This window comes from Drosophila ananassae, chromosome 2L (assembly GCF_017639315.1).
Source record: "Drosophila ananassae strain 14024-0371.13 chromosome 2L, ASM1763931v2, whole genome shotgun sequence".
In the NCBI taxonomy this organism is placed as follows: domain Eukaryota; kingdom Metazoa; phylum Arthropoda; class Insecta; order Diptera; family Drosophilidae; genus Drosophila; species Drosophila ananassae.
The window spans coordinates 27,097,881-27,119,457 of NC_057927.1; the positions used below are offsets into that span (position 1 = coordinate 27,097,881).

The 21,577-nt window shown below is 42.4% G+C and overlaps 5 protein-coding genes across 13 annotated transcripts in view; 3 read left to right on the plus strand and 2 right to left on the minus strand.

The window, feature by feature from the left end:
- The first annotated feature begins 25 nt into the window (after positions 1-25).
- Positions 26-709, plus strand: LOC6505656 (U1 small nuclear ribonucleoprotein C). The gene has a single exon (XM_001964484.4). The coding sequence runs from the start codon at positions 154-156 to the stop codon at positions 595-597; it is 444 nt and encodes a 147-aa protein (XP_001964520.1). The 5' UTR covers positions 26-153; the 3' UTR covers positions 598-709.
- Positions 701-2,478, minus strand: LOC6505870 (deoxynucleoside kinase). The gene is made up of 4 exons (XM_001964483.4): positions 2,291-2,478; positions 1,611-1,959; positions 1,274-1,544; positions 701-1,213 (listed from the first exon to the last, which is right to left on the minus strand). The coding sequence occupies exons 1-4, from the start codon at positions 2,340-2,342 to the stop codon at positions 1,064-1,066; spliced, it is 822 nt and encodes a 273-aa protein (XP_001964519.2). The 5' UTR covers positions 2,343-2,478; the 3' UTR covers positions 701-1,063.
- A 207-nt stretch (positions 2,479-2,685) lies between these two features.
- LOC6505657 (WD40 repeat-containing protein SMU1) lies at positions 2,686-4,659 on the plus strand. The gene is made up of 5 exons (XM_001964482.4): positions 2,686-2,840; positions 2,901-2,967; positions 3,025-3,283; positions 3,338-4,416; positions 4,477-4,659. Exons 1-5 carry the CDS (start codon positions 2,815-2,817, stop codon positions 4,573-4,575), a joined length of 1,530 nt encoding a protein of 509 aa, XP_001964518.1. The 5' UTR covers positions 2,686-2,814; the 3' UTR covers positions 4,576-4,659.
- Positions 4,660-4,732: 73 nt separating this feature from the next.
- LOC6505658 lies at positions 4,733-5,391 on the plus strand. Of its 2 annotated transcripts, none has more exons than XM_014905258.3 (2): positions 4,733-5,005; positions 5,063-5,382. In XM_014905258.3, the coding sequence occupies exons 1-2, from the start codon at positions 4,876-4,878 to the stop codon at positions 5,269-5,271; spliced, it is 339 nt and encodes a 112-aa protein (XP_014760744.1). In that variant the 5' UTR covers positions 4,733-4,875; the 3' UTR covers positions 5,272-5,382. The 2 variants fall into 2 exon arrangements, with proteins under 2 accessions (XP_014760744.1, XP_001964517.1); XM_001964481.4 differs by having other exon boundaries at positions 4,815-5,005; positions 5,078-5,391.
- A 577-nt stretch (positions 5,392-5,968) lies between these two features.
- The window catches only part of LOC6505869 (dorsal-ventral patterning tolloid-like protein 1), a 44,829-nt gene continuing 29,220 nt past the window's right edge, over positions 5,969-21,577 (minus strand). The window contains exons 5-20 of one of the 8 annotated variants that reach the window (XM_044714225.1): positions 18,903-18,929; positions 15,143-15,247; positions 14,243-14,420; positions 14,152-14,178; positions 13,876-14,084; positions 13,573-13,786; positions 13,057-13,274; positions 12,468-12,594; positions 12,286-12,387; positions 11,671-12,099; positions 11,192-11,595; positions 10,959-11,128; positions 10,721-10,898; positions 8,631-8,810; positions 8,509-8,547; positions 8,143-8,283 (exon numbers count right to left, since the gene is read on the minus strand). In XM_044714225.1, coding sequence (XP_044570160.1) covers positions 8,537-8,547; positions 8,631-8,810; positions 10,721-10,898; positions 10,959-11,128; positions 11,192-11,595; positions 11,671-12,099; positions 12,286-12,387; positions 12,468-12,594; positions 13,057-13,274; positions 13,573-13,786; positions 13,876-14,084; positions 14,152-14,178; positions 14,243-14,420; positions 15,143-15,247; positions 18,903-18,929 — 2,579 coding nt within the window. In that variant the 3' untranslated portion in view covers positions 8,143-8,283; positions 8,509-8,536. Of the gene's footprint in view, positions 8,284-8,508; positions 8,548-8,630; positions 8,811-9,684; positions 9,835-10,713; positions 10,899-10,958; positions 11,129-11,191; positions 11,596-11,670; positions 12,100-12,285; positions 12,388-12,467; positions 12,595-13,056; positions 13,275-13,572; positions 13,787-13,875; positions 14,085-14,151; positions 14,179-14,242; positions 14,421-15,142; positions 15,248-18,902; positions 18,930-21,577 lie in introns of those variants that run through there. The other 7 variants (XR_006506916.1, XM_044714224.1, XR_006506917.1 and 4 more) reach the window with 7 other exon arrangements.

A 21,577-nucleotide genomic window follows, 5' to 3' on the forward strand; every position in this document is an offset into this window, starting at 1 on the left:
TAGTTTAAGCAAAGACACCAACCGATAAATCAGTAATATCGCCAGTGAGTACCTACATAAAAGATTACTTTTTCTGGGGGTCACATTGCTTACGGAAAATAAAACAAAGTCAAAATATTTTCGATTCTCCGCAAAATTAAATAAAATAGTGCAATGCCGAAGTACTATTGCGACTACTGCGATACGTACTTGACCCACGACTCGCCCTCGGTGCGGAAGACGCACTGCACCGGCCGCAAGCACCGCGACAATGTCAAGTTCTACTACCAAAAGTGGATGGAGGAGCAGGCCCAGCACTTGATTGACGCCACCACCGCCGCCTTTAAAGCCGGCAAAATCACAAACAATCCGTTCGCTGGAGGACCGGCGGCGGCGGGGCCTCCGAAGCCTGCGGGTGTTTCCATTCCGCCGCCGAACTTGGGCGCTCCGCCCAGACCGGGAATGCCTGGAATGCCGTACATGCCGCCGATGATGAATCCCATGATGACGGGCATGCGCCCGCCACCCATTCTCAACCCCATGGCCATGATGGGACCACCGCCACCATTGGGCACCATTCCCGGTGTCCGTCCGCCAATCATGAACGGACCAAAGTGACAGAACGACATGGGTATTTCCTCCGCCTCATAGGATGTCCTAATTAAGCTGTACCATATAAGTAACTCCAATTTTTACCAAACCAATTATATAAATTTATATAAAAAGGAAATCGGCCTAAAAAGCGTAGTATTTATTGGGGTTAAGTGCAGTTTCACCTTCAAAAGTAGCATCTTAGTTCTTCTTTTCACTTTAAAATATACATTTATTTCAAACAAAACTCAAGGCCTTTAACATAAACACTCACAGTTTCTATTACAAATTTTCGCTTACAATCTAGTATTATGGGAATAGAATATAATTTGGATTATAATTGTTAAAATAAGAATGCGTTTCATGATGATATTGAAGTGTTAGTTGGTCCTCCGCCTGCTCAGCTAGGAGCTCATACAATTACATTATCTTTAAAGTCTGTTACTAAACACAATTAGGTACGACAGGGAAAGTAGTTCGTCAGCAGTGGTGGTTATCTGGACATCCGTTCGCGCTTACTAGGCGAGACCAGAACCGGTGCTGGCTGGTGGGTTCCCGAGATGGCATCAAAGATGCTGCTTTCAGAACGCTGGTACTCCGAGCCAATGTTCTCCAGATTCAGATCGGCGTCAAGTACAATAACCTTATTTTCAAGAAACAAATTCAATTAGCTTAAGTCATTTGAGATACATTGCAGAACTACCTTGCAGGCCTGTGGACGTCTGTGATATATAAGCCAGTCCTCGTGCAACTCGTGCAGCTCCTGGAGGTACTTCAGAGGGACACAGCTCTCCTCAGAGCGGGCTCGCTGGCGAATGCGTTCATGGGCCACCTCCGGCGAGGTTCGCAGGTAAATTATCAAGTCTGCCTGAATGTGAATGGATTCGTCGATGAACTTGTACCACTCCGTCAATGTGTTGTACATGCCGTCCTCCAGGGAGCCGTTGCGGCGCATGTTCTCCACAAAGCAATATCTAAAAAAAAATTAGCAATAATGATCTGGCTAAACGAGTATTCACGCATAATTTTCACACACTTACCGTGCGCTAAAAATGGAACGCTCCATTATTTTTAGCTTCTTGTCCGTGGGTGCAGTGTGGGACTGCAGCATGGTGAGCGTGACATAACTCTGAAAGGGCATGGCCCACTTCTTGGGGTCCTTGTACATAAGCTCGAGGAGATTCACTCCATTTACGTTGCGCCACTTCTCCACGGGTTCGGTCAGCAGGCAGACGTCATTGAACTTCTCAAAATACTTCAGATAAGTGGTCTTGCCGCTGCCAATGTTCCCCTCGATGAGCACAGTGAAGGGCTGGGTGCCCTCGGCGTATTTTCGTCCCTGCCGGGCACTGGATGCTGCTGTCGCCATCAGGTTGGCCAGGCTGCGGTCTGCACGTGAAGATTGAAAGGTGGATTAAGCGCTAAGTACAGTCAAAAAGTTGTCAGTTTTCGAACTCCCGATGAGCTGGAGGAGTACTGTACATGGAGATGGATAAACTTAAAATGAACCACCCCACGAAGAGCAATGGAGCGACCGTATTTTACCGCCGAAACGGAAAAAGAGCGGGAACTGCCAGTTGTGTTGTTTGTTTTTTTCGGCCAGCTGACCGGCAACATTTTGTACATATGTATGTAAGCATACATATGTCATCGGAATGATCAGATAATATACATACGTATATACCAGAATTCAAAACACATTTATTCCAGTTTGAATTACCAATAAAAGATATTATATTCCTCCTCATGGTGTATGGCGTATCTTCTGTCATCGATGATAAAAACGCATTTTAATTAGGAAAAAATTAAATAGTTCCTTCTTTCAAACGTTATTGTTCGAATTGGTTTTAAAGCTGTTTTATTTTTCTTCGAATTTCACAAAAATCGCGTTATATGAAGTTGGATCAGCTGTTGCGGAAAATATATACTTTTCAACCTTACACAACACGTTTATCAACACTTATAAGTCAATAATAAAACAATTCTATAATTTTAATAGACTAATTTTCCTGGTTATATTATCTTTCATTCAATATAAAAAAAAAACTTAACTTAATATATAATTCCTAGAGCCTAGAAAAAATAATTTTAATTTTTCCATGTTTGAAAAACACGAAAACATCCCATCTCTAAAGTAAATACAACTCTGGGCCGGTTGGGATCTTTAGGAAGATTTCCCTACTTTATTAAAAACATAAATAAAATATATTTTAAGCATACTTTTTAAGCAGAACGTGATTAAATATGTCTATAGAAATTGAATCTGCCGAGTAAGTAAAAAGAATCAACCCATAGTTATCTCATGAAACTTATATTCTGTCCTTCCAAAGTGTTATTCGGCTTATCCAGCAATACCTCAAGGAGTCGAATTTGATGAAGACCCTGCAGACACTACAGGTGAGTTACTGGAGCCCGTCTAAGCTTTATTTATTCCTCGATGACTTCATCCCCTAGGAGGAAACTGGTGTCTCCCTAAACACAGTCGACAGCGTGGACGGCTTCGTGCAGGATATATCCAATGGCCACTGGGACACTGTGCTAAAAGTAACGCAGTCGTTGAAGCTGCCGGATAAGAAACTCCTCAACCTTTACGAACAGATCGTCCTAGAACTAATAGAACTGCGTGAATTGGGTGCCGCTAGGTCATTGCTACGGCAAACGGATCCTATGAGCATGTTAAAACAGCAAGAGCCTGAAAGATACATCCACTTGGGTAAAATACCAGGTCTCTTATATATGGATCTTCATATAATACTTTAAATTACAGAAAACATGTTGCAACGCGCCTATTTCGACCCAAGAGAGGCCTATGCGGAGGGAAGCAGCAAGGAGAAACGTCGCACTGCTATTTCCCAGGAACTCAGCGGAGAGGTGCATGTTGTCCCCTCTTCCAGGCTATTGGCTTTGCTAGGACAGGCTCTGAAATGGCAACAGCATCAGGGTCTCCTACCGCCTGGCACCACCATTGATTTGTTCCGAGGCAAGGCTGCTATGAAGGATCAGGAAGAGGAAATGTACCCCACGCAACTGTTCCGCCAGATTAAGTTTGGCCAAAAATCGCACGTAGAGTGTGCCCAATTCTCGCCCGACGGACAATACCTGATTACAGGAAGTGTCGATGGCTTTTTGGAAGTGTGGAACTTCACAACCGGCAAGGTGCGAAAGGATTTAAAGTACCAGGCACAGGACATGTTTATGATGATGGAACAACCCGTACTAGCACTAAACTTCTCTCGAGACTCTGAAATGGTGGCTTCCGGGGCCCAGGATGGTCAGATTAAGGTCTGGCGTATCATCACCGGCCAATGCCTGCGCAAGTTTGAAAAGGCCCACACGAAAGGCATTACCTGTCTTCAATTCTCACGTGATAACAGCCAGGTACTCAGTGCTTCCTTCGATTACTCAGTGCGTCTGCATGGCCTCAAGTCCGGAAAGATGCTTAAAGAGTTCAAAGGCCATTCGTCGTTTGTCAATGAAGCCACCTTTACGCCAGACGGCCACAGTGTGCTGAGTGCCTCTTCGGATGGCACAGTAAAGGTTTGGTCCCTAAAAACCACGGAGTGCGTGGCCACATACAAACCGCTGGGAAATGAACTCGCCGTAAACACTGTACTCATCCTTCCCAAGAATCCGGAGCATTTCATTGTCTGTAATAGGTCCAATACGGTGGTTATCATGAACATGCAGGGCCAGATAGTAAGATCATTTTCTTCGGGTAAGCGTGAAGGAGGAGCCTTTATATCCGCCACTCTGTCGCCCCGCGGTGAATTCATCTATTGTGCCGGTGAGGATCAGGTGCTGTACTGCTTCTCCGTATCCTCAGGAAAACTGGAGCGTACTTTGAACGTAAGTTTTGGATGGTTGTCTCTCTTATGAATGTATCTTTCATAAAACTTGTTGCTTTAGGTTCACGAAAAGGATGTCATCGGCTTGACGCATCACCCACATCAGAATCTGCTGGCCAGCTACAGCGAAGATGGCCTACTAAAGCTTTGGAAACCCTAGATTATTTAAGCAATTGACTTTCACCCCCTAGTTTAAGTTGGTAGGCTTTAGTTTCACTACCAAAATATACCATGCCCCCAAAGATTTCCAGTCTTGAGTTTTCTCATGCCCTCACCCAATCCTCACATCAATAGCTTCAATCATGTCTCTATATAAAACAAATTGACTTTAATTAAGCATTATGCAAAGCGCCCCAGCCTCTCAGAGCGCTAATCCGCAGAGTTTGCCTCAATTGGTGGATCAGAGCTCAAATTAGTCGAACAACGACACTCGGCCGGTTCACTTGCAACTCGAGAAACCATGAAGAGCGACGAGATCATCGAGAAGATCCGCAGCAAGTTGAAAGAGTCGGATCCTGCCCGGCGCACTGTTGTCAATACCTTTCAGTTCAACTTCACCGACGCGGATGGAAAACTCATTAAAAGCATGGGTGAGTGGGAGCTGGACCTTAATGTGGGTCTTCCCGTCGTTGACCGTCTCATCGTAGTCTTTGATTTCAAAGCGCTGGACATCTACGAGGGCAGTGCTCCTGGCGCCGATGGGCAGGTGACCATATCGGACGAGGATTTCTACTTGGTGGGCACCAAGCAGAAAACTTTCCAGGAGATTCTGCAGCAAGAAAAGGCCAAAATCGATGGCGACGAAGAGGCGATTAACAAAATGCTAGAAAAGTTTCGCATTAATTCTCAGAACTAGCATGCAAGGATGTTTATTCTGTGTACGATTTTAAAAAGTTGATTTATTTTTGCTTTTAGAAACCCTTTAATGACTGCTATTTAAACGAATAAAAATTTAATAAAATAAAGAAAACGAAAATGTGAGTTTGAAGGGATAGGGAAAAAAGTGTTAAAATATAAAAAAAATAAATATTTTAAGTAATAAATTTCATGCACCCAGTCTTATTTAGCAGCGAATTTAAATGTTTGCTATTTAATTTGGTTTTAGTATTCATTTATTTAATTACCTTTATTTATATTTAATGTTAACATGGAATTGTTTTTGTAGGTGTTTCCTTTTAATTTGAAATTTTGTTTTGCATTTTATTATTCAACTATTTTGTTATTCGGATTTCTTTAGCTTCCCTTTTGGCAAACGGCGCCGAGTCTTGAGCCAATAAGTGCGCCTGAGATTCGGATTTCTTCCTACTTCTGTTTCTTTTTCGGGATTGGTTTTTCGAAAAACGATTCTCAATTCAAATGTGTTTTTTGACTCTCCGTCGCGTGTCTTATTTATAGGTTTAATTGTATTTTTAACATTTGCTCTTTTTGGGGTGTTTTAAATTTAACTTTTGTGTTACTTTAGTAAACGCTTGTTAGTTTAGAACATTTTCGGTTATTGGGGGTAGGGTTTTTGTGGGGGAATCCTTTTTGTCGAACATTTTAGTACTATTTTGTTTTCGCTTTAAATTTATATTTAATTTTTTATTGCTAAAACACAAATTCCGAGTTTTATTAACTAATTGAATTGTTTGCATCTGATTTCCTTTTTGTTTTTCAGTTTGGGTTTTTGGTTTTGGTTTTAATGTAATACAACAACAAAATTTGTACACTTAAACTAAGGTTTATTTTTATGAATTAATTCTTAGGAGTTACTTGATCAGTATGCTTTTTTATGCAACAATTTAACAACGTTTTACTTCATCAATGTAATTGTATTTATTTTGCTTTATTTATCTTTTTGTTTTTTAATTTTTTTTGTTTAATTAATTTAGCATTTTTGTAACACCTACATACGTTTATTATAAATGGTTTTTACGTTAAAAGGGTTTAAGTTTCCATCGCTGATTTAAGCCGTATATTTTAATTTCTCAATTTTCTTTTGCAAAACGTACGTGCGCTATGAAACCAATAATTATTATTTGTTTTACGAAATTTGGAAAAATTCATCATCTCCAACTCCAAAACGGAGGAAACTGATATGAACTAAAACCATCCTAAAAATTACAATAGGTTTAGGTCGATAAAATAATATTAACTCATATTTGATACACAGGACCACCAAATACGACTTGGCACAACAGAATTGAAATTATATTTTCGGTTCCTTGTGTTTAGATTCTTGCTTTTAGTTTCTTGTATAATTTACTTTATTATTATCGTTCCCTTTAGCGTATACATTTTTATAAATATTCTTTTTCGCCTTAAATGTTTATAAAAATGTGCTTAAATAGACAAAAATCTTTGAATTTATTCCGTTTCCATTTCTCGCTTGCATTCCTTTTTATAGGGGCCTCTAATTTATTGAATTCTCGTTATTTACTCTCATATAAACTTTTCGATTTAGCGTCATTAACTCATGCTTTTATTCTTTGCTGGAAGATACAGTTTTGATAGTCACTAATTCTTTTATTATGCATTATTCGTCCTTCGCCTCCTTTTTGGTTGTTATACGTTTGATTTGTGTAGCTTCGAGGATCGAGGATGTTTCTCTTTCAATTAGTTTGTACAAAATGTGTAAATAAAAAGTCATGCGCGTATGTAAAGGTAGTTAATTATTATTGTTTTATGCCCTTTAGTGTGTGTCTTCCGTTAATCCGTTGTCGGTTTATCTATCGGTTTCTGCAAATGGGTGTACTGTTTATTTATCCTTACCGTCGTCCCTCTTCCTCCAGTTGTATAATTAATTCAATTTACGCTTCACCTAAATATTACTCGTATCAAATATAAAAATCAACAACTTTGTTTTATTTCTGCGTCTTATCTGCGGTCTCTTGTGGCTATGAAAATGATTCGTTCTTACTTCCGCTTGCTTCTTACTATTTGCTTGCTTCCGCTTCCGTTTCCGCTTCTGCTTCCGCCGCGCGGCAGCATGGCCTCACATTCGCTTTTCATTACACATTCGCCTAGTGACCTGTGTTTTTTACGCTGTCCTCCCGCCATACGTATTTCGCTATGTGTATAATATAGTTTATTAAATGTAGCTATTATTTGTTTCTTACTCCTGCTCTCCGCTTCAGCGTCCTAACCATTCCTCCTTTCTCATCATGTTATCGCAACTACAATATGCACGCCCTTCTGTACCTATTTAGCTTTGCTTATGCGCTCCCATCCCGTTCTATCAACTCTAAATGCTACTACCCAGCCCCTTCGATTCTATTAAATTTATGTCTTAATCAATTCGCATTTTTGCATAATTTCTTGTCTTTAGGTATTGTTAACTTTTGAATTTCTGTTTCTGCTCTTATATCGCCTTATCGCTTCCGCCATCTTGTTCTGTCTTTCACAGTTTTTTCTGTGTGGGTGTCTGTCTGTGTGAGTCGTGTGTGTTTTACTGCATTTGCCCTGCAAAGTGGCTCTGTTTTCGCCATTACCTAGTTTTAGCCTTAGCCTTACTCTAAATGCGTTTTAAAACCGAAACTGAAGTTTGCGATAAAAGTGCCTAAAACTGCTCTTAACCATTGTTAGACGTTCGCCATTTGGTTGACATGATCGATGTTATCCTCATCGAAATGCACATCATTGATGAAAATGTCCGCGGCCAGCTGATCCTCGTCCAGTTCCAGGTCGTCCTCGTCGTCGTCCTCTCCGTTCGACATCAGTCCGTGTCCCATGTCCACCCCGGCGATGCAGATGTGGGGCGGTGGCGGCACACTAGTGGGCGGCAGCGGGGCGGGCGGAATGATCAGGGTGCCACTATTGATTCCATGCAGGCTGCCAGCGATGCTAGCCCCGCCACTCTGCAGATGCCTCCGACTAGAGCTGAGACCCGCTGAGATAGTAATGGTTTTAATTAATAATTTTGACTTTCATTTAAATATTTATGTGTAGTGGTTGTGGAAACCTCATGAGGCAAATTAAGTACTTATTCATCTTTAATATTTTATTAATTTGAACCAAAAACTGAACTGAACGAATAATAAATATTTTATAAATTAAATATGGTATTTCCAGAAACCAGAACTATATCTTTTTATGTTTCAAAATAAAGAATTACCTTAAAAAATTATCAAACAAAAATTAAATCAAAGGAAACCTAGAAGAAAGTTTTAAAAAAAAAATTTCAGTAACTTTTTACAAGGATTTCAAGAACTTTAAAATGGAAATATAATCTCCTACCCGTTGCACTGGTCTGGGAGTCGTAGTGCGCATTCCGGTGGAGGCCCAACTGGCGGACATGGTTCCTACGGCTTCTTCTGGAGTGACAGAGTATGCATAGGAGACAGATTAGGGACGAGGCGACGAAGAGTGTTATTATAATTAGAACGTCGTGATCCTCCTCGGCCGCTTCCGTGGTACCTGTTTCAATTTGAGTTAATCGGGAAACAGAATGGACATTTGTTATTTAACTTTTTGTAAAATAAACTGTTAAATAATAATAGATATAGTTAGGAATGTGTTTTGATCTTTAGACAGTTGTTAGCTGATCTCATGTGGGTGAACTTGATGTTCTTGTTTTGTGTGTGTGCTGTGGTTTCCGTTTTCGGGTTTTTTAAACCTATTTTAGCATTACAATAGATTTAGGGTAGAAATTTTCAGTTGAGTTTATTAAAGGCACCAGAAAGGTATATTTTTATATACATATGTGAACTAGACATCTTCGAGATGTGGTGCACATGACAGGTGGTGGAGTGGAGAGGTGCAAGAACATAAAGAAGCCAGAACCAAAAACTGAGGCATGCTTTTCAAATCAATTCTCAAAATGCAGTTAAAACTCAGAGATGCAACGCAAGATAAATCTCAAAAGGTACTATTTGTTAGACTGTGATTTTGTTGTTCAATCTACTGGGGTGGTGGGGGTGGGGGGCTTGAGTTGAACTTTGTCTAGACTTTTGGGTGACACTGTGTCTGAAGTGATCGCTGTGCATGTCATGAGCGAGTGGCGTGGTGGGCGTGGCGTGGCGTGGAGTATTGAACGATTGTAGACAAGCTTTATGCAGAACTCACGTGTTTATTGAGACCAAAGAGTTTTGTTTTTATTTACTTAAGTATTAGAGTAATAGATTTTGTTTGTTTTGTTGCTTGGCGTTGTTGTTTAGAAAAATGAGTACAAATTCTCGCTATTAGAATGTTTCATTTATGTTAACATGTTACTTAGTAATGCTTCTCGCTTTTCGCTTATATGTATATAATACTTTGGATTTTTTGTTCGTTTTGATTCTCGTGGCAATTCCAATTTCGATTTAAAAATTTTGATTTTTCGAGTTTTGATCTCTCGTGATTCTTGTCATGTGATTTTAGTTGTACGTATTTAACACTAATGCCATAATTGCTAAAACAAGTGTCTGTAGAAATGTGGGCAAATGCGTGGAGCTTGCGTCACCTGTGCCATGGGGTTGGGGGGTGTTCGATAGATAGATTCGATCAGATTCGAGGAGGGGGTTATATAGTTATATAGTTGTAAAGTTTTGTAAAGTTTTTACAGTTTCACAGTCGAGTAGAGTTTGTAGTATATTTAAATCGTTTTTTGTTAGTGGAGACAAAAGAAAGAACAGAGAGAAATAGAGGGAGAATTAGACAAGTAAGAGAGAGAAGAGAGAAAGATGAGTTAAGATGAGTGGCTGGCGGAGAAATCCCCAAGATACAGGGGATACAGGATATATGCATATGATCTGAGTCTGAGTCTGAGTCGGTGGCAGTGGCAGTGTGCTGAATTATGCCATTCGAGGTGAGAGTGAAAGGATACAGGTGGGGTGGGAGGAAACAGGATGATCGCAGGATGTGCCCTATCGTTAGACTATCGAAGAAGGTATGTACAAAAGTATGTCTGGCCATCGAAATGAGGAAGAGAAATGATAAAAGAACATCTAGAGGACAACATACGAGTACTTTAAGGTGCAAAAAGACTTAGAAAGAGATATTTATTCAGGTTCACCCTTTTAGTTGGTTCTTTAGGTTAGTATGGATTATTAAAATAGTTTATCATTATAGTTAGTGGTTAACGGTTTGCAAGTGTTTCGTCGGGTTCAAGTTTTCAAAAACGTTTCGAAAATGAAAAATGTAATGACCAACTCAGGAGTACCAACACAACCAGGAAAATGAAAGTGGAAAATGTAAATTGCTTGCCCCACAGCGGACGCTGCGCACTGGAAACCGAAAAACACGAAAAAAACTTAAAAGTATTCAGTAAGTTACGGACATTAAAAACTTAATCAACAAATAAGGAAAATAAAAATTGAACTGAACCGTTCGACTCACTCACGACTCACAGTGCAATTCGTCAGTATCGTCGCCGGGCCCACAGTTCTTGACGCCGTCGCATCTCAGCTTGTCCGAGATGCAGTATCCGGCTCCGCACTGGAAGTGGTACGTGGACTCGCAGTGCAGGCCCACGGACGGCGGGCCCGGACCGGAGTCTTGAATCTCGGTCCACACAATGCGGAAGCCCTACAATGGTGGCAAAATTATTATTAATTTCTCTTATCTCTATGGCATATCTATTCTTACCTGAGCGCCCACTGTCTTGTCGCTGGTCGTGAAACTGATCCGCGCCGTCTGGCCAGTGGAGGTGTAGTGCCAGTGCTCCACGGGTGGCTTCTCTCCACACAGCTCCAAGGGCGGCTGGTCTGAATCCACATTCATCCACAGACGCAGCACTGCAGCAGGACAGCCGCGATCTATTTTTTGAAGTTTATAAGACATTAAGTTTGCCTTTAAAACTAAAAAGGAGCTTTACTCACTTGCTGGATCTCCTTCCAGACCGAACTGCTCAAAGTGAATGGACAGCTTATAGCCTGGTCGGGCGGTCATCACCCAGTTGCAGGCGTTGGAGGCCATGCCACGACCCGGAGCCTTATAGCCCGCCGGCCAGTTGGGCGAGGTGATGATACCCGAGTCCTGGTTGCTGAAATTGCCGCCACAGTCGCCGGCGTCCGATTTGGCCGACTCGAAGAAGTAGCGGGCCTTGAAGCCGCTGGCCACGCTCTCCTGGTCCGTGTGCAGGGTGATGCGCAGCCCCACTGCTCCCCGTGGGCTCTCGACGGGTCCGGGGGCCGTCTGCCCGCAGTAGCGTCCCAGTAGGCGATCGTTGTTGTCCCGATAGACGACATACATCTCTAGCCAGTCTTCAAAACAGGCGCCGGAGCTAAAGGGTGAGATATATTTAAATTAATTTAAAATAAAGGATAAACGCATAATTCCTATAATTTTTAGATCTTACCCATATGCTCCCGCTGTGGCATTCGCATTGTTATCAGCCTTGATCTTGAAGTGATCGAACACGATGGTCACCTGCTCATTGGCCTCGCCCAGGAACAGGTAGGAGCAGTTCGTGTCCGACGGATAGTTGGAGGGGTAGCGCGGACTATTCAGTTCGCCGCGTTTCTTCGAGCTGCTTACGTAAGTGAAGCTGCAGGTGCCGTCCGGAGCCGCCGTTCCCGGGATCTTGTACTCCGTCTCAAATGTGTACTTGCCCTTAAAGCCGCGACCTTGCAGTTCGCCAGAACTGAAGACCATGGCCAACCGGGGACCCTCGCTGATCACGCGTTGGGTTTCATTGCCACAGAGTTCGTAGTCGAACTTGTCATAGGCATCGGCCGTCTCCTGGCCCTTCAGATAGATCTTCAGATAGCCGTCCGTACAGTTGGACCTTGGGTAAAACAAATTTTAATTAAGAAATGGATAAAAAAAATCATTCAAAGAATTGCGACAATCCTACAGATATGGTTGAAGACCGTATCGTTGATAGAGTATATAGTACTAGTTTCTTCTTTAATCTTTAAATCTTTATTCGCTTCTGCCAAATACATACTGTAAATCTAAAAAAATTGCTTACTCGCTCTTGTCCTTGTGCTCTACTTTTGGAATATTGAAAGCATTAAACTCGAGGCGCACACGCTCCAGATGCTGGGCATCCTGCATGCCATAGATGAAATATCTAAATGTCAAAGTATTAACATTAAATTTAATGATTTGTACTTTTTTTTTAGAGCTAGATGTCTTTGAAATGATACTCACCTACACACAGTTTTTGGTATATAGGGATAGGGATAGTTGGGTGAGAGCACAAAGCCAGTAGACTCCTTCTTCGATAAAATCTTTTGATCACATTCTGAGCCACGTATGTGAATGCCATCATTTTCACCTGATGTGGCAAGGGATTGTTGTTGTTGTTGCAAATTGCGAGGTTAGTGGGTAATTTCGATAGAACAGTCGGATCAGATCGGGGCCAGATAGTAGTTTCATCAGATAGCGCAGGAAAATGTATTTTTTGTGATTTTGTTTTTTGTTGTTAAGTAAATAGAGAGAGTGTCGAGAGGTTATAATTTGTATGTTGTGGTTAGAAATAGTTCGAACAGTTGGGGGGAAAATAAAATTGCATCAAAAATCAACAAAGCCAGTGGATGGGTTGGTTCAAGCACATACAATTAGCTTTTAAATGCTATTCGCAAGGACAACCATTTTGTGGCGCTCAAAGGTAGGCAATATTTTTGGCAAACCTCTTCACGGTTGGAGGTGCCACAAAATGCTTGCTTTTGCAAATGTAACATAGTCAACAACTGAAACGACAAACGAATATTTGTAGACAACAATTCACAGTACTTACGTATAAAATCTAATTTAACAAAACTCTCGCTAAATTCATAAATTCCTTTAAAGCCACGATTTTGGGTATTTGCGGTGCGCGGTAACGTATAAAAATGAACAAAAAGGCTCGACTCGCTCGAATACAAAACTAAGTTTCTTTGCTGCCCGCAATATGTACCGATTAATGCTGACGAATTATCGGGACCATCGTACACCTTCACATAGTCAAATGGGCAGCTGTTTATATTTCAGTGTGGTGGTTGGTTTTAGTTGTTGAAATTTTGCAGATGGGATAGCAGATTTTGGTTGGGTAGAGAAGAATTGGTTTTTTTTGTTTAGAAAAATTTGAAATTTGTTTCAGAAAGATTACAGAATAAGAGTGTATGTATGGGTGTGGGTGAGGGTGCTGCCAATCAGAGCAAATTTTGGCCAAAGGCCATAACTTGCTTTGATCTTGACTTGTTACCGGTCATGTTAGTGTTTTCATGTTTATGTTTCGTGTTTGTTTCAATTGTGCAGCATTAGAGGTACTCACTGTGGTCCACCAAAAAATAGATCAAAATCACGAAACTCTAATCTAACTCTCTGATTCGATTCACCAAGAAACTGATATGTGCATGACATATCCTTCGGATAGGCACCTGGATAGGTTGGCGATATGAGCGCACCAGTTTTGTTGACGCTCATGCTTGGCGTAATCGTGTAGGAACATGGCGACCCCGCAATGGGAATGCCAATTTCATATTCCGCTTTTTGGATTAAATTAAAGTTATTAAATTGTTAATCAGTGTTTTTTGGGCAATAGTTTGAGTGTTCTTGGGGTCATCAGGCTACTTACATGCATTTATAAACCTAAAAGTGCCCTCGAACAGATCCGTAGACACGTTCTTGTTGCTAAAAAATGAAATCGCAACTGCCCGGTACATGGAAATGCGACGACGCGGCGGAATTGTGCCGCAGTAGCGGCCCCCGAATGGCGAATTGATCAGTTCCGCTGGCTCCGACGACTGCACCTCCGAGTAGATATCCATGTACTCATGAACACAACTAAAATACATGAGTAAATGAAATATTTAATAGAGAAAAAAGAAAAATAAGCTATAACGCATCTTACCTTGGTAATTCACCGACGGCCGAACCACTGATATAGGAAACAAGGTATAAGAATCTACTACAAAACTTATTAAGCTATAGGCTTTACTTACTCTGGTGGACTTCCTCTTAAATTAAATGATTTAAAAACTACTTCGACGCGCTGTCCAGGTCCTGCTAGGAAAGTGTAGAGGCATTGGCGCGAATGATTGCGATGGTTGTGCAGCAGCGGGGCCGAGAAGCTGCCATTCTGGGGTCCGCCGATCCGCGACACGAAGGTCTGATCACACTCTGCAAAAAATGGTTGGGAGAATGGGGAGAAAGCAGCACAAACGCAAAGGGTTTGCATTGCGATTGGGATTTGATAAGTCAAAGAATACTTCATTCTGCCATAGATTAAGACATAGACACACATAACAATACAGAACACATACACAGAACGTAGCATCGAAACAAGAGCTTTTAACATGGCATCTCGCAATCAGTGTGTGTGTGTGTGTGAGTGTATGGGGGTGTACAGAGAGAAATTTCTATCAATTAAAAGGTTTCATAAAATGTATTCTGATAAATTATTCTTGCTAGTTAATTTAATATGCGTTACTATAATACATTTTTTATTTTAACCAAAGTGATTGATACAATTTCCTCTCTCTGTGTTCGTGTTATCTGGTCGCTGTTCTGTTTTGGCATTATTTATGTACATCTATTAAGCGTTTGAGTCTTTTGTTTTTGGTCTACTAGGGCAACTCGAACTACTACGGGTGGACACTAAAATGTAACTGTTAACTACGGGCGCGCTGTACGGGCACACCACGCACACCAATTAAAAAAAATACACACACGCGGCCCAAGGCGATCGAACGCACACACATACACAACGATACACATCGAGAGCGTGGGCGGGGGCGTGGTGGTGGTACTGGTGGTGGTGACAATAGTGTGTGTGTGTGTGTTGGGAGGAATACAGGTAGAGAGACAGAGAGAGAGAGAATAGAGGTAGAGGCGCCACCTACTTGGCGATTTTGTGGGTCGCGACGACACCTCCAAATAGGCCACCACCGGCTGCATCCAAGGCTCCCCATCTGCGCCGGGCGACTTTAAATGAGCAGCGCCTGCCCCTGAATTGGGTGGGTGGTGATTGGGGGCGGGGTTAGAGGTTTGAGGCGTAGTGGGTGTGGTGAGCAGGTTGTTCGAGGGGGTAGAAATATGAGGGGGGAAGACAAATACACAGTGTTAATGATTTTGATTTGCATGGCGTTCCTGTAGCTCTATTAAAGTCACAACACGAGAACATGGAAATGCGCTTCCCTCCGACGTTATGACAACCTGTCTGTCCGTCTGTCCATTTATTACGTTTACGTTTAACTGCTCACAAGGTTTCGCTTTCGTTTTCGTTTACGTTTTTTCTATCTATCATCCCAGGTTTAGCTCCGGGTGGGGGCCCGGCGATATGGGAGCTCCATATCCCACTGATAGTGCAACTCAAAAAGGAAATCCATGTACCGTACTCGACTCGTGCCGGCAGCCATGGCGTATACGCAACGTGTGCGCCAAAGCCAGCGGAAATTATTAAGGGCTTTACTAGACACACACATCAGAGCACACAGCATACCCACACTGAAGCATTGATCAAGGTGATTTCAGTGGAAGCTGCTTCCACTTGTGTACTTCCTACAGGCTTTAATCCTTTAATTACTTTCTCTATCAAAGAGATGGCTTTTTCAAGAAAAGAAAAGCAGGCAAGACAAGTTCTCCTTTTAAATGATCAGTTTATGTGAAGTTTAATTACTTGCTCTATTTAGAAAAATTTACAAAATGTATAATATTTTATGCACAATTGATGGATAGTCATTTCCAACTCGAAACTTTAAAATACGCATAAATGCTTGCCACTTTGGTTGAACATTAACCGATGCCTTGCGGCTTTTCGTCTCTAATTAAATTCATTTCTGGTACATAATAAATGAGCCGGCCAAGATGTGTTTGATGTTGGCCAGGGTTCTTGGGTTGGGGCGCCTGAGGAGAAAGGGGTCAGAGGGCTTTGGGGGCGGGCATGCTTTGTGTTGGCTTTTGTGGCAGCCACGCAGCTGCAGCTGTGGTCTAAACTTGCTGTAACTGTAGTTTGTGTTTTTCGGGGCATAGTGCGGCAGCGGAAATCAGATTCGGGCAAATGAATGCCTCGGTCTTTATGCTGTCTATATTGATTTTATGATGTTACACACCAAAATTCGCTGTCAACATTTTGTGTTAGCCAAAAGCCCCAACTAAGCCGTTTACATAATTTCCACTTAATTATTCACGCAACCAGAATAGAATCCCTTTAGGCAAGCGATCCGAGCGATTATCCCCCGTTTGTCGCTTTTGTTGGGTATTTTAAATTAATTTTCCGAAAACCCCGACAACACGCCCACACAGGCTCACTCACACACAGACACCCGCAAACGCTTTATCTGAAATGCAGTTTACTAAACAGCAAATAAATGGCGCCCGAGCAAAAAGTTTGCTCATTAAAATGAGAACGGATTTGCATGACACACACATGGACGCATTTACAAGCTCGCACACACGCGGGTGGGGGGTGCGTAACAATGTCAGCCGCAAACGGAAGCTGCCACCACCCACCTTCCATGGCTCCATGGCTCTCTACAGCCCCACCCTCGCCCTCACCTGCACCTGTACCTGCACCACTTTCATTTCGCCACCGCAATGACAATGCGCAGTAAAGTGTCAATAAATTTTATGCAGACGCCATTTGCATCGCCATAAATATTTTTGTTGGGCCGTGAAGCACCACGACGGTTGCTGTTTTGCTCTGGCGTTTGTTTTTCTGGCCCACTCAGTCCCCGTCATTATGTTAATTTACACCTTTTGTATTTTCAATGCCAAGGGAGCTCGGAACAATGCCTCCAAAAATGCAGCACATTTTAATTGCGGATCCGTAAAAACAAAATGGATGCAATAAAATGGCTGCTAAATAACAGAATTTCCATTGGGGGAAACAAGTTGCCTGCTAAACGTATTTACCGCTCTGCGAACAGGTGTAATTGTGGCAGCATCACCTGTAATAGCGCCCCGGGGAGGCCTGCCACTAAATGCTCCCCGACCGTAACCGAAAACTTCAAGTGAAACTGAAACCGAGACGCGTAATGATGCCAAGTTGCCCAAGATAGTCCCCAAGAAACACGTAACGTAATATCACTAATAAAGTACACAGAGGAATATTAAACATTATATTTTAAAATCCTTTAATAGTCCTTAGAAGTTATGATCGCTCTACTTAACTATTCACTTAGTTTGTTTAATTTAAACTTTACATATTTTCACCCTCACACTCAGTCCAAAACCCTAAACTTTAAACCATCTATGTGAACTTTTGCCAGATTGTTGGGGGAAAGTTTTTGAGACTTTTAGTTTCACTTATAAGTTATAAGCCAACTAGCAATAACTACGCTTTCGAAATCAAATTTTCGCCTAGTTTGTGTTACCAATGCGACACTTTTGTCGCCCTCCAGTACCCATAATCTTTAGTGGCTCTGTCTGTCTGTCGACAGCACTCTTTCCTCATCCTTGAGATGTCTGCCTGGTCTGGGTTTCCTGCTCGAGTACACACACTTCTTGAAAATTTAATGGCTGCCACTGCTGTTGGCACTTACACTGGCACCGCCCCCGCCAACGCCACCACCCGCTGAGTCCCTGGCCGCCAAAAAACCCAACCCAACCACAGGACTCCCCTCACTCCCGTAGACACCTTTCGTGGGAAGCTCATGTTACAGACAATTTGTGTTAAATTTACAAGTAACACCGCTCGCCAAATGCCAGGCCCAAAACCAGAGGCGGCGCAACGTCTTATGTTGCTTTATTGGTGCCTGGCATGCCGTTCAGAAACAGCCATCACCAGATTTTTGGGTTGGGAGTGCACCTGAAGAAAACTCACGCCGTCCAGGCCCTTAGAGTCTTAGGTTATAGCTCTTAGTTTATTAGTGGGACCCGTGTTGTTTTTGACAGTGTATTACCACTGGGTGCCTAAATGCCATAACCACAGGCACCCAACCCAACAGGGGAAAAACAACAACGTCAAAAACAACATCTCAGCAACGGTAACAGCAATTAAAGTGGATTTTCATGAAAATGAGTTTTCCTAATAGTTTATTCTGGCCCGAAAAATAAAATCATGGCGATAAAATGCGTTGATTAAGACGATGGCAGGTGGGCGACACGGATGTGGCAGGAATGTGATGAGTCCTTGCGGATCTATGGATAAGCATCTTAGGCACAGCTGGTGCCTGAGCTTCGGTTCGTTGGTTTCGGGTTAGTTAGGCTGGTCGGGTGGCAGGCATAATTATGCATATTATGTTGCAGGGTCTTAAGTGCATATTTGTGTTAGCCATCAGGTAAATTGAGTCTAATATATTGCCAATTACCAGGGCTATTAAATTCAACTGTTTATACTTATAGCTCATTTATGGCCTGGTTGAAGGGCTATGTTTATAATAAAGATCACGTATACGCCCCCATGGGCACTCAGTTTCGAGCAGCTGAAAAGTTTGCAATTCATATTGCCTTTCAAAATCCTCTTTGACTTTTTACTTGAGAGTTTGACTGCGTTTGACCTAAGCTATTTTGCATTTATTTATGCACTTTTCGCATAAAAAACCCAGCACTGCAGTTGAAGCGCCCTTCTCAACTTTGAACTTTTAACTATATTGAACCAAGAACTTTTTATTTTTATCGATAAGTGGCAAAATAATAAAATTGGCTGTGGCAGCTACTCACGATTGTGGCCGACTCTTGGGAACGTACCTGCAACGAGAAAGAGAAAGGCAGAAAAGTCAATATGATTAAATTGTTATTTTGCACTCAAAGCAGTCGGTTGAGGTGCAGAATGCATCTCGGCTGTCGGTTGACAGGGGTTAATAAGGGGTGGCAATTAAATAGCAGAACAGCAGTGGCAGTGGCAGGGGGAAGGCGCTGGGTTAAATTGACATAATGGAAACGAGAATGCTGGCGGCAGTCAAAGAGATTGAAAGGAGAATGGATAAAAACACCGACTGCCACCACTCGAGTATCCTTCTCGAGCGCCCTGCTCGCCTTCGAAAAGGCACGGCGATTTCAAAGATACAATGCAATATCATTAACAGCCAGTGCTCTGCTGGTGGCCCTGGCACGGAAAATGCAGCAAAAATGCCAAGGAAAGTAGTAGAGGAAAGCATCCAAGCAGAGTAAAGGCAGCCAAAGGACTCAATTCAATAAGCGCCATATTATGCTGTCTAGTCGGGTTTCAGCTGAAGCACCTCGTGTTGCATGCTGCTAATCAATCCTGGCACTGGAATCGGAACACAGTCACAGGTACACAGTAATTAAAATATAGTATAGTAGTTTAAAGCATTGATGATTTTTTAAAATATAAGCTTGGGAGTTAGATCTGAATAGGATTGTTTATGTATTTAAAATAGAATTTATAGTACAAGAACTATGTTGTCTCTTCTGCAAATCACACTGTCAGGATTCCCAGTGCAGTGTCTGGTTCAGCCGAGTCCTCTTCCAGCAGCTGCTCTCAATGGGCAATTATTGATTGATGCCAAGTGCACAACGATGATGCATAGAAAGGGGTGTTTGAGGGGGCGTGGCCGGGCAGGCGTTGGGGAAAGGGGTGTGCACTCTGCCTCTGAAGTGCCTGCGCTGGCTTGTAACCCTGATCTAGTGGCCCTTTTCTGCTGCAACACACTGCCACACTTTGTTGCCAGCATCTGCTGTCAATGTTAAGATTTTAGACATTGAAATTATTCTTTTGTGGCGCCTCGAAGCTTAAAGTTGTAATTTGTTGTTTTCCTCCCTTCCTGTAGGTGGAAAGTTTACTCTTGGTTTTCGGCATTTAAAATGCAGCAGCACTTCATGGGATTCTCTTTCACCTGTATGTGGTCTTGAGGTTTCTGAGGTATTGCCAATGTTTGTTTTCAAGGAAATCTCATGAAGCAAAAGTCAAAGCTGTTGCAGGAGGCTTTTCTAGGACTTCCAGAGCAGAAATTAATAAATTTAAACGCATATTTCCATAATGGCAAGTCAATGTGCTCCTGGGCCCTCCACGCCCCAAAATATATGCTACAAAAAAAATTTTTCTCTGATTTCTGCCCAAAAAACGTGTTCGGCATGCCAAAAGTCCACAGAAACCAAACAAATTTATTTAAATGAGTCAGGAAAATTAAGTGGAAATGCGTGTGCCACGTGGGTGTGTGAGTTTGGGAAATGAAGAAAATACGCGAGATGTAGATAAGTCGAAGCGGGCCACATTTTAATGCCGTTCCAGCAAACCTTAGACAAATAAAACTATAAATATAGATGGGTGGCTGCTGGGGCTGGTGGGGAGTGTATTTACATAAGTGCCCTGTGACTTGCCGCACGTGTTTGATATTTCTTTTAGTTTTATGTCAGACAATGTCATACTCCGCACCAGCCACCACTAACACATATCCGAGCCGTTTGATAATTCAATAAACTAAACAAGATTCTGTGGGAGATTTATGGGTACTCTGAACCCGCACTAACAACTTGTGCCATTTTGGGAGTTGACGAAGCTGCCTGTGGCCTGGGCCAGTGACGGGCCGGGGCCGGGGCCAGGGCCCGGGTTTATAAATCTTCATTTCAGCACAAAGACCTCACCACATCACACATACAAGCACAAAGACAAACACCAACACACACTCCGGTACACACAGACTCTTAGTCGCTTATTAAAATGCCATTTTAGAGTGGGGGAACTGGGAACTGGGCGCGGCTGGTTCATAAATTGCCAACACTTATGCTCAATAAATGGCCATAAATCTGTGGACCGACTCGTTGGCGGCATTAAAATGCGTAGCGACACGGCCAAAACGAGAGACCGAGAACAACAAAAACATGGGGAGCAGGAAGTGCCACAAAAAGCAGCTCAGCTCGGGCACACAAATGCCACAAATGAAAAATATGCCACGGCTCAGGCCAGAATCTCTGTTTGTTGTCGAATCATTTTCCATGGAATGTAATTTGGTTTTAAAAACGCCAACATTTGTTACACCAACGCATCCTGTTTTTGTGTTCTTAACGTGCTCACATTAATTTGATGGCCTAGAGCCGGCTGGAGGGCTGGCTAAATTGATTAATTGACAGTTGAGTCAGCATTCCAGTTTGCGTTTTTGGCAATGACTGGTGTGAATACGGTCAATATTCGCAAAACTGCATTAAAATTCGAGTCATTAGGCAGGCAGTATACTTTCCATTCTGCCGCCCTTGCCCTGCCTGGCCATCCTTTGCCTCTAATGTCCTTCTGATTTCCGACTATTGCCGACATTGGCTGGACATCTTCTATCTGGGCTTTACACATCGCTGACTGCAATTCTCGAAGCTATCTGGCATCTCGCAGCCATTGTGAGGCGTTCATCATGCAAATGTAAGGAGGAATAATAAAAAAGCTA

What these genes read in the sequence shown, in the direction of transcription:
- LOC6505656 (XM_001964484.4), top strand. Translation starts at nt 154, where the DNA reads ATGCCGAAGTACTATTGCGACTACTGCGATACGTACTTGACCCACGAC.
- LOC6505870 (XM_001964483.4), bottom strand. Translation starts at nt 2,342, where the DNA reads ATGACAGAAGATACGCCATACACCATGAGGAGGAATATAATATCTTTT. An exon ending in GAATATAATATCTTTTATTG is followed by an intron (nt 1,960 to 2,290) that starts GTAATTCAAACT and finishes CTTCACGTGCAG; the next exon opens with ACCGCAGCCTGGCCAACCTG. An exon ending in CGTTCCATTTTTAGCGCACG is followed by an intron (nt 1,545 to 1,610) that starts GTAAGTGTGTGA and finishes ATTTTTTTTTAG; the next exon opens with ATATTGCTTTGTGGAGAACA.
- LOC6505657 (XM_001964482.4), top strand. Translation starts at nt 2,815, where the DNA reads ATGTCTATAGAAATTGAATCTGCCGA. An exon ending in ATAGAAATTGAATCTGCCGA is followed by an intron (nt 2,841 to 2,900) that starts GTAAGTAAAAAG and finishes GTCCTTCCAAAG; the next exon opens with TGTTATTCGGCTTATCCAGC. An exon ending in TGAAAGATACATCCACTTGG is followed by an intron (nt 3,284 to 3,337) that starts GTAAAATACCAG and finishes TTTAAATTACAG; the next exon opens with AAAACATGTTGCAACGCGCC.
- LOC6505658 (XM_014905258.3), top strand. Translation starts at nt 4,876, where the DNA reads ATGAAGAGCGACGAGATCATCGAGAAGATCCGCAGCAAGTTGAAAGAG. An exon ending in AAAACTCATTAAAAGCATGG is followed by an intron (nt 5,006 to 5,062) that starts GTGAGTGGGAGC and finishes GTCTCATCGTAG; the next exon opens with TCTTTGATTTCAAAGCGCTG.